Consider the following 11,249-nt stretch of genomic DNA (forward strand, 5'->3'; position numbering starts at 1 on the left):
AATTAGCATTTTAGCACAACATGCAACGTCCGGCAAAACTAACATAAAAGGCGACAGAAACAAAACGAAAATAAATCCAAACAGCTTGACAACATCAATCACATTATTGTGCATGTTGAGAGAATTATCAGTTTTGGTTTTAATGTTTGAAATTAACTTTTTGCGGAGCACCAAAAGATTGTGTCTTACCGTTGGCAGCTCGTTGTAGGCTGCCAAAAAAAAACACCTTCCTGTCGCAAAGTCTAAAGCCAAACCAAACCTTACCACATACCAGCAGGTGGCACTGTTGGACTCATGAAATGAAATTATCTGCATTTATATAGCATTTATCAAGTCAATGACTTCCCAAAGCGCTTTACAATGTGCTCCACATTTCCCAATACCGGCCTTGCAGCCATGTTAGGCGCTAACCTGCTTATTGGGGGGTATTAGGGGTTCAGTGTCTTACCCAAGGACACTTCGACATGTAACACAGACGAGCCGGGATTCTAACTGGGATCCCTTGATCCCAAGACGAGTGCTCTACCTCCTGAGCTAATGCCGCCCCATCATTGCAGGACACTTATATAGAAACTATACAACATATTTCAGCAGGAATTTTAATAAAACAAAAGTTATTATTACACCCGTTACACCTATATGAATATTTGATAGGGGTGCGACTAACAGCTCAGCTTCAAAATAAAAGTTACGTTTTTTGCAAACCTCTATAATAACACACATTAAACATACATTTTTCACAGAAACGATTCAAATCTAAATTTACGCTCTTTTGCGCGTGACACATAACACAAAAAAAACAATTACTTTCATCACACCCTCGTCCACCTCCGCTTTAACTGTGAAAGTCACCGGAGCTCCACTTCCGGCATCCTCCCGCTGTTAGCACAGCTAGCTTAGGAAACCGCAGGCGGAGGGGAAAAAAACGGATCGATAGGAACGCAGAGGTCGACTGCGACTGAGGCGCGACGCCGAGCGTCGTGTCGGTAAGATAACAAACTCATTCGGCGGCTCGCTTTGGGGAATGGAGCCCCGAAAAACTCACTCTTGTCACCCCGGAGGTGTTAGTGTTGTCAACCCGCCGCCTCCTTTGTTCTGTACACACGCTGCGCATTTTTTCGCTCCAATGTTTCCGCAATGGGACGGACATGATTCCTCCCACATGCGCAGGCTACACGTTAGCATAGTTAGCTTTCTGTTCGTCTCGTGTTTTCGTAAAAGGGGGGGAAATAGACAAAATTGTGTTTACTTTTCCTTTGTATGTGTACCGTTCGGTACATTCCGAACATGAGAGGGAACCGGTGACGTCAAGATGGAATACAAAGTGTCGTTTGGCGCAGGAAAATGACGTTATTGTTCATTAAGAGTAAATGGTTGCCAAAAAGGCGTTAGTTATAGTTCCTCACTACTTCTTCCCAATAGTAACGGAGGTACTTTCTTGTAAAAGTAACGTCTTACCAGGGGAAGTAACGGTTACCCCTTTTGATAAGTGTATTTTTGGTAAAATGTCATGTCATGTTTATTTGTGACGCCCTCAATCACAAAGAGTCTCAAAGGGCTGCACAGATTATTGCAAACTACAGACTATTATGACATCATCCGCTGATCTAAAACATACATGAGGGCAAGGAAAAACTCAAAAACCTCAACATGAGGTAAATGAAGAAACCATGAGAAGGGACCGCACATGAGGTAATCCCCCCTTCAGGATGACCAGGCTGCAATGGATGTTGCAATGACAAAAAATACACATCTATTGGCAACATGAAATATGAATTATTCATAAGCTATAAAGCATAAGTGTATTTTAAGCCTACATGTAAACAGTTCCACTGAGGTTGCAGATGTAATCTAAGAGGGCAGAACATTCCACAGCACCAGGGTTCTGAATGGAGAACGCTCTAGAACCTGCGGATCGCTTTCTGGCCCTTGGGATCACTAGTAGACCATCATTTTCAGAGCGAAGGCTCCGGACCGGAATATGGGGGAAATTAAATCTTAAAGATATGAGGGAGCAAGTCCATGCATGATTTTGTATAATACCAACAGGACCTTATAATCACAGCTTAAGCTAACTGAGCCAATGCAGGTTAGCTAATGCAATTCTCTTTGTTGAAATGTTGTGTAATAGTATGGTATAGACAAGAAAATGTCCTTAAACTACTGAGAAGTAAAAAGAAAGAATTATTAACTTTTTTATAAGTTGATCTCTTAATGTTAATCCCCTGTGTACAATGCATGTCATAAAAACCGTATTGGCGTGAATGTTACCCAGGACTTGAATCTTACCGAGGCGAGTCAGACTCTGTCGTTTGTCCAATGCTTTTTCTTTAAATGTTCGTGCATCAAGTCCAGTTTATTTGTGACACCCCTAATCACAAAATGTCTCAAAGGACTGCACGGGTTACAATGACAACATCCCCTGATTTTAAACATGTAAGCAAGGAAAAACTCAAAACCTCAATGTGAGGATAATAAGAAACCTTGAGAAGGGGCCTTACAAGTGGTAATCGCCTTTCCAGGATTTCCAGGCTGCAATAGATTTTGCATTGGGTAACTTAACACCGAGTTACTGTCATGATACACTAGGCCTGCTTTGCAAACACGGCAATTTTGCCGTGTTTTTATTAGCTGAATCCAAGGTAAAATGCTTTTAAAGGTTTTGGTACATGCCCTCGATGGTGCCGTCATTACAGTATGTTACTGCTTGAGACAGACGCTATTGCGCATGAGCGACTCTCTGCAGAGATTTTAATCATGTAAAGATGCCTCACTCTGTTGAAAAATGTGTCTGCCGACAGTAAGCGACAATGAAATTCATTGGCGATTCCTTCTATTATCGATTTTTGTCAACATTGTTGCAGCCAGAGTATACGCAAGTCTCGTCGGAGAGAGATCAGTTCAAAATAAGAGGATAAAAGTTACCATGAAATTCGGACTATAGAGCGCACCTGATTATAAGCCGCACCCAGTAAATTGTTTAAGGAAAAATAATTTCGTACATAGATAAGCCGCATCTAACTATAAGCCGCATGTGCCCACATTGAAAACAAATACCTATGTGTACAATGTCACCATTCACTGAAATACGTCATGCCACATATCATTGGAAAGATTTAACTCATGGGATTCAAGATAAGAGGACCATTTCAAAATATACTCATCAGAGAAATGTCACGTTCAGTGTGAAATAAGAATCACAAAAACTATAAAGCTGAGGTAACTCAACAGTACATCCTCTGGGTCATCTTCAACGTTTTTGAATGTCTGCAAAAATGGCTTCCTTACATCAAGGACAATCCATAGAATCCAACCGTGTAAAATGTTTATTCAAAAACACACGATAATGCCGAGAGATGAATAGGAATCCGCCTCAAAGATTTCTTTTTCGTTGGACATTGCTTCTTGTAATCCTTTCGTTCACCACATTATTTCCGTTTACAAATAAATTCCCATTATTCCCAATTTGGTAATTAGCCCCCCCCTTTCGATTGACACCTTTTCCATGGTTAGGGTCTGTTCATGCTAGTTTTATTCATGCACAAAGAGTACGTTACATTAAACCTCAAGAGATATATTCCACCTGTCTTACTCTTACCTTTACTCCTCAGGCCCCCTGGCGGCCGTTAGCAATAATGCATAAATTAGCTGCATCATTACATAAGCCGCAGGGTTGAAAGCTTGGGGACAAGTCAAAATTTTACGGTATTTTTTTGTGATTTCAGGTTGGACAGAAGCCACAACTTGATCTTTCTAAGAGTGAGTCCACCCTGCTTAGTGTGACTCATTTAAGGGAAAGCCTAATACCTGGTGCCCCTCCCCCCCTTTAGTACCCTTCCCTCCCCCCACAAGCGGACCTCTAACCAGGTGCATGTATGAAGACCCCTTTTAAGAGCGAAGAATCCGTGCGGCCCCAAGCGCACAAAGGTGAGTTTCAGCCTTACTCCCGTAGGCGTCCCTCGGTGCACCACCAGGCAAACGGTGATACATTTGTGCTGCAGGACATTCTGGCGTGTCGGTCAACATAATGAAGAGAAGAAACCCCCAAAAGTAAGACCAGATGAAGGCTACCATAATGGTAAAGTGGGACTGAAATGTTTGGTCTCCTCCGGTAGGAAGCAGAAGAGCAGCATGGGGCCCAGTCCAACCATGTCCCCGGTCAAGACGAACATCGTGGGTTGCCGGATCCAACACATTTGGAAAGACGGCAGTAAGTCGTCGCAGTGGAAGGGGACGGTCCTGGACCAGGTCCCGGTCAACCCGTCCCTCTACCTGATCAAGTACGACGGCTTCGACTGCATCTACGGCTTGGAGCTGCACAGCGACCAGCGGGTCATCGGCCTCCAGGTGCTGGCTGACCGAGTGGGTGAGGAAGCATTGAATTTCCCGCCAGTGAGGCTTCCACCGATTTTGCGTCATAATAGCAGTGTTCAACTACAGTGGCCCCTCTACATACGAGATTACAGTCATTTCTGGAGTATAAGTCTCTCCTGAGTATAAGTCGCACCAGGGCAAACATACATACCGTAAATTCCGGACTATAGAGCGCACCTGATTATAAGCCGCACCCACCGCATTTTAAGAGGAAACCCGATTTTGCACGTACACAAGCCGCACCTGTATATAAGCCGCATGCGCCCACATTAAAACATGTAACACATTCACAAAATTAGCTCAAACCCGGCTTTGAGTCCGACGATTGTAACTGAATTTAAGTACACAGTCCAAAAACCACAGCCGGCAAAATGAACAGAATATGATACCGGTACTTAAGGTTTGATGCAGACCTGCAGAGTCCGGGTGCCCGTTGAAACTAATCCAAGACAAAAAAGTCTATATTTCCAAAGGTAAGGCTGGAAAAAATATATATCCACTATTGTCTGCCGCGACAACAGGTCTCACTCGCCTTTACCCCACTTCCCGTCAGCCTGCGTTTGCTCCGCCCCTCTTTTTTAATTCGCAAAACATATCAGAATAAGTGTCTCAAATAAATACATTACAAAAATATACTGGAGCAAATACATATTATACATTGGTTACACATATTTACAAAGAAAGACGGTACACCGAGAGAGTTTTCAAAGCTTTAATTATAATATTATAACTTTCATCCCAATCAGTGCCTGTGAAGGGTAGCAAAACGCTACTAGCAACACGCTCGCAACACATTAAACGGGTCTGTTAAAAAAAACATACCGTACTTGCAGAAACCGCGGTAAACCGTCCTCATCTTCCTCCTTATAACTGACGTCATCGAAGTCGTCTTCCCCAGTATGGGAAAGAGAATTTGTCATATAGACTTCGTCCCTCGCAAAGTGCAGTTTACATGCTGTAGCTCTGTTTCCTTCTTTAACGGACTGCTCCTTTGCGTTCAGCTTGAAAGCCACGTCATGTGCCTTTCTTTTTGCAATTTGCATGATGAGGATATGTCTACGCTAATTTAATTTGTGCACAAGCTAAGAAGTTGCAGTCTTCCTCGGCGCATATATTCCACCGGTCTAAATCTTACCTTTTGTACTCGAGCGCCGCTAAATTGGCCGCATCACTGAATAAGCCACAGGGTTGAAGGTTTGGGAAAAAAAGTAGCGGCTTATAGTCCAGAATTTACGGTAATTAATTAAGAAGGGATAAACCTATGTCGTACCTGGTGTATTCGTCACATTTTTATGGGAAATGTTCGTTCATCCATCCATTTCTGTGCCTCTTATCCTCACTTGCGGAGAGGGGGCTGTATCCTATCTCACCTGACTTTGGGCAGCTAGCAGGGACAGCCTGAACTGGTTGCCAGGCAGTCTCAGGGCTGGGAGAAATGTGTTAGATAAAAACACCAAAAACATACATGCTATCTTGAAAAGCAATTTTAAATTAAGATAAAATAGAAAACACAGTATTCTAATGTTACACATAAAGTACTCGCATATCTTAGACACTCAAATATGTCAGTATTATGACTGATCAGGGAGATGTTTTATAGCTAACTAGGGTTCATCTGGATGATTGTGGGAGGCTGGGAACGGATTGAATGGTTTTCAGTTATTTCTTATTGGGAAAATGTATTCAAGATACGAAAAATTCTAGATCCGAGCACAATCTTGAAACGGATTACATTCGCATAAAGCGGTGCCGCTGTATAGCGAGGTGCTCGTATATAAAAGGTATGACCGTAACTCCAATTTCTCGTAACCAGAGCAGTTTGCACGTAGAGCACGGGTGTCAAACCGGCGGCCCGCGGGCCAGATCAGGCCCGCGAGACAACACTCAGAGAAGCGCAAGAGAAAAACAAGCTGCAGGTTGAAATATGTCAACTTGATGTTGCCAAAGAAAGGTCCCTCGAACAAAGACACTGTACTTGTATTTCTCTCTCCCACCCCTTTTCTCCCACTCTCTCTCTATCACTCTCTGTGTCTCTTTTTCTCTTCCTTTGTTGCTCTTTGTCCCTTTCTGTCTTTAACTTCTTTTGCTCGAACTTCCTTTTTCCTTCTTTCTCTTTCTCTCTTCCTACCCTTCGCGCTTTCTTTTCTCTTTTTTCTTCTTCTGTCTTTCTATTTCTCTTTGGATTTCTTTCTTCCGCTCCCTTTCTTTCCCCCTCTCTCACGACTTCTCTTTTTATCTCTTTTGTTTCTCACACTCTCTCCCTCCCTATCTTTCTTTGTCCCGCCCTCTCTTCTTTTCCCTCCCTCTTTCTCTTATTTCTTTATCTCTTTTTTCTTTCTCTTTAATCTACTAGTCCGGCCCCCGACAGAATGTTTGTTCTATCGTGTGGCCCCCGAGTTAAAATGAGTTTGACATCCCTGACGTAGAGGGACCTGTGTGTCAACTGAACTCAAACTCACCATCTAAGTAACGATTTGACACGGGGCCTTTGTCGTTTGACGCCAGCACCGGCCCGCGTCACAGACTCGCTGCTGGCCGACGCCATGATCGGCAAGGCGGTGGAGCACATGTTCGAAACGGAGGACGGACCCAAGGAGGAATGGCGGGGGATGGTGCTGGCCCGGGCGCCCATCATGACGTCCTGGTTCTTCATCACGTACGAGAAGGACCCCGTCCTCTACATGTACCAGCTGCTAGACGACTACAAGGAGGGCGATCTCCGCATCATGCCTGACGCCAGTGAGTGAAACGTGACCTGAAATTGCTAGCTGAGTACATTGTCGTTTTTTTTAAAATACGGCGTACTATTACTGTAATCCAGGGATGGCCAACCTTTTCGAAGCAGAGAACTACTTTTTGTTACTGATTGACGCAAACGACTACCATTTTTTTATATCTATCTATCAATCTACCATTGTCATATCCCTAGAGAGGGGTGATCAACAGCAAGACACATACACAAAGAAAAGGAAAAAGTAGCAAAAAACACAAAATAATTGACCATGGCCAACCCAAATACCCAAAACCCAAACAAGTTAAGCACCTCGGCACCCAAGTTGGTCATGCTTTCATCCCTCTAGATGAAAGACACAAGAAAGCGGCCATGTCACTCAGGTCAGGGTGACACAACACACTCTTCTGTTCAACAGCAGGGCCTGACAGCTTTCACTGGTTTACCCCTGCCGCATCATACAGGTGCCCTGCCCATCCCTTAGAACGCATCCAAACATCCCACTATCCTTTTACAACACCTTTCCACTCATTCCTATCACCAACAACAGCTCTAGCTTCCTCTAAACCCTAGTTATAGGGTCACTAAATGTGAGAGGATGTGGAAGTAAAGCGACTGAGTGGAAGAAAGAGGGGATTGGAAGGATGATGATTTTTATATACATTTCTTAAAAAACAATTGTGTTTTTACTGTTATTCCCAGGTTGTAATTATTAGCCAACCACTAAACTATAATGTCAGAAATCAAATTTACTCGAATATCAAATAGCAATAACCCATCACTAGTAAGCTATTTTCAGAACCTTTGCGCGGGCTACCCAGGTGTTCTTCGGGGGATACCTAGTGTTATCTTGTCCGTTTGCAAGGTGGAGGGACGGAGATCGCATACCTATCATGTGTTCTGTTTATTTTTTTCTTATGTCTTTTTATCCTTATAACAATTTATACGCTGTATAAAAATTTTCATACGTGAAAAAAGAGCAGATCTCATCTTGCCCACATTGTCGTCGTCGATTGTGAATATTGTTGCAGTATTCTCTGTAGTTTGTCTTGCTGTGAGTTAATAGGTGCTGAGTTGTGCTTGTAAGGTTTAGTGTGGATAAACAAGAGGAATTTGCAACCATTGGCTGAGGTTGACAGGGATAAGGTTGAGAAGAGACTGTTGCCACGCGAGCACTTACTGTCACCTTTAATGAAAGTACGCACACAAATGACTGCACCATTTTTTCTTTAACTGTAGTAGTTTGCATGAGCAAACTGGACGAACTGATGCTGTCAGTGAGCAGTCACGAGCAAAGAGCAGTCTTTAGTGGAAGCCTCTGCGACTGCTCATGTGGTGGATTGTCTTTCTTATAGCGAGCAAGATTTGTTGCATATAAAACTTCATCCATCCATTATCTGCACCGCTTATACTCAGTAGGGTCACGGGGCTGCTGGAGCCCATCCCAGCTATCTTCGGGCAGTGGACAGGGGACACCCTGAACTGGTTGTCGACCAGTCGCAGGGCACACAGGGACAGCCAATGAACCAGACATGCATGTTTTTGGAATGTGGGAGAAAATCGGAGTGCCCGTGGGAAACCCACGCAAGCACGGGGAGAACATGCAAACTCCACACAGGAGGTTTGATCTCATGACCTCAGAACTGTGCCACACAGGCGCTAACCACTGCCCCAGCGTGCTGCCCGCATATAAAACTTGTATCCCGAAATTCTTGCTTGTAGAGGTGGTTGTTTAAAGTGGTACCGCTGTACATGGAATCAGACCGGTGGAGGGTCATAATGGGATTTTTTTCCGCAGGCGAGAGCGCATCATCGGAGCGCGAGCCGGGCGAGGTGGTGGACAGCCTGGTAGGAAAGCAGGTGGAGTACGCCAAAGACGACGGAGGCAAGCGCTCCGGGATGGTCATCCATCAAGTGGAGGCGAAACCCTCCGTCTACTTCATCAAGTTCGACGACGACTTCCACATTTACGTCTACGACCTGGTCAAGACCACATAAGACCTCCGTCCCCTAAAAGACAGACAACCTTGCGGTTCTCCCGAGGACCCGCCAGTCACGTGGATGTCGCACAAGAAGTTGTCAACCGAGCTTGACGGGACCTCGTCGGAAAGTTGTTGTCATTTTAAGTTGTGTGGCTTTTGTCGGAGTTAGACTTCACAAGAACCCGTATGCCGCCCGCTCATCGGATTACATCCACGACATCGAAGGAGCTCCATGGACCCTTGGGATTGTTAGCACATGTTGTCCAAATTCATTGTAATTTGTTGACAAGCCATCAGGGTTTTTTTGTTACGTTTAAGTTTTATCGGCACCGTTCCAGTTGACATTCCTCAGAGGGGGTTGTTAGCAAGCTAACCGGAGACCGTTGATGACAGTCAAGGAGTCTTATGTAGGATAGCAAACACCATTTATGACCGAGCAGCTAACTTAGTTAGCTTGAGTATCTGGCACAGAAGTTGTCGTTTGAATTTCTGTTCGTAGGTTATGGCTAGCTAGCCAGTCTGACACCACAACTTCTTAACTAGCTTCCTGGACCGCTAGCGTCACTAGATTGCACTAGTGTCATACTCCAAATTAGTAAGTCCTCATTCAGAGTAAAACTGGATTCATATCTCAAGGTCGCTAGTGCTATTTGCGTTGTCAGTTTGCAAAGCTAGCGATCAAGATAAAGACAAAACAGGGAATTTGTAGCAAAGCTAATCAGAGGGCCAGGGAAGCAAACGTTGAAAAACCTTGGACTGGTCAGCTCGCACTCGCCAGTCTTGTAGCATTCCAGAAATTATTCAGCTTTTACAAAACAGGACATCTCATTCTTCACTAATGTGTCTCACCATTAAGTTTTTGGATGTCATCTAGAATATTTTGAATTCAGGCTTTCTAGAACAGTATTCTGTTCTCCGATAGCAAGGGTGCAATGTGGTTTACTGTTGCTATGATGGTTGGTCCTTTAGCTTTTTGTTTTCAGGATGTATTTGATTGGCTTTCTAGACCGTTTCTATTATTTTTCAGCTTTTTATAATAAACAACCATCGCAGAAAAACAAGGTGGAACAAGCATTTGGTTTAGCTGATGGACATTCAAATTCCCAATTCTCCTTTTGGAGGGTGTAATAGCAAAACTTCTGGGAATCAAGCTATCACAATGTTCTTGGTTGTTCTAGAATATCCCTTTTGCTGTTCGGCTTACAAGACCACGCTTTGGTGTCTGGACACGACATGGTCTGAGTTTTAATGTTTTAGAACATGTCTTGTTTTTTCTACTTTAGCACTCGTTTTTGTTACTGGACATTGAAAATGTCCTCAGTTAAGGGTGATGGATGAGAATGCATTTGGTTCTCGGACCTCATGTTCTAAAATTGGTTCGTGCTATTACAATCCATCAGCTATGGGACCCCCGAGAATGCATTATCTTTCCGTTCTTGAACAATCTTTTCGGACCTTGCAAAAAAGATTAGGCAGCGCAGGCTAAAATTCTCAAGACTTTCATACACAACTGGAGAGGTTGCTGAAACATGCGTGTTGTGGATTCATGTGCCATATGTGCCACGTTTTTCTGTACTATGTTCTCTTAAGTTCTTGCATGTTTATATATTTTCTTGTGTTCCCTTTTTTTTACTGTTGAGGACTTGAAGTCGTCGTGAGTTTTGGATGTCGTGTGCCAACTTCATCTTCAAGCTGAGGAGAAAATAAACTTTTTCAATTGTTATTAGGTTTAGTCTTTTGAGTGTTTTAGGTGTCCTTAAAAGAATAAATATAGAATTATTTTCTGTTAATTATGCATAACAATACCCTAACTCAGTACAAAGAGCCTTTATAAATGTTTTTTCCACTGTGCCTATCTTTTATCAACGCTGTTCTGGGATTTGCAACACATTAGGTAAATGTCTGGGGAGGGGAAGTAGAGAGGGTTGGACAGTGACTATGTTGGTCATTGCAGTTCTTTGTTAGTGTAGCAAGAAAACAAAACTATCAATTTAAGGAGAGTCCAAAGGTCGACCCAAACCCCCTAAAAAGATGAAAAGATTTATTCAAACGCACCTAAGATGTACACTTACTCATAACCTGTGGCTGCGATAATGACTGAGCCAGAAGAGGGAGGCAGAGAGTAACAAATCTTCAAATTCTCAGTCGGCACATAAGCCTAC

The 11,249-nt window shown here is 43.5% G+C and overlaps 1 protein-coding gene across 1 annotated transcript; it reads left to right on the forward strand.

Annotated features, from left to right (window-relative positions):
- The first annotated feature begins 854 nt into the window (after positions 1-854).
- spinb (spindlin b) lies at positions 855-10,810 on the forward strand. The gene is made up of 6 exons (XM_088336638.1): positions 855-986; positions 3,726-3,927; positions 4,002-4,050; positions 4,116-4,366; positions 6,880-7,113; positions 8,904-10,810. The coding sequence occupies exons 2-6, from the start codon at positions 3,876-3,878 to the stop codon at positions 9,101-9,103; spliced, it is 786 nt and encodes a 261-aa protein (XP_088192764.1). The 5' UTR covers positions 855-986; positions 3,726-3,875; the 3' UTR covers positions 9,104-10,810.
- Positions 10,811-11,249: the final 439 nt, after the last annotated feature.

Source organism: Urocampus carinirostris, chromosome 5 (genome assembly GCF_059441175.1).
Source record: "Urocampus carinirostris isolate Australia breed hairy pipefish chromosome 5, RoL_Ucar_1.0, whole genome shotgun sequence".
NCBI classification, from domain to species: domain Eukaryota; kingdom Metazoa; phylum Chordata; class Actinopteri; order Syngnathiformes; family Syngnathidae; genus Urocampus; species Urocampus carinirostris.

What these genes read in the sequence shown, in the direction of transcription:
- spinb (XM_088336638.1), top strand. Translation starts at nt 3,876, where the DNA reads ATGAAGACCCCTTTTAAGAGCGAAGAATCCGTGCGGCCCCAAGCGCAC. An exon ending in GGTGCTGGCTGACCGAGTGG is followed by an intron (nt 4,367 to 6,879) that starts GTGAGGAAGCAT and finishes GTTTGACGCCAG; the next exon opens with CACCGGCCCGCGTCACAGAC. An exon ending in CCGCATCATGCCTGACGCCA is followed by an intron (nt 7,114 to 8,903) that starts GTGAGTGAAACG and finishes TTTTTTCCGCAG; the next exon opens with GCGAGAGCGCATCATCGGAG.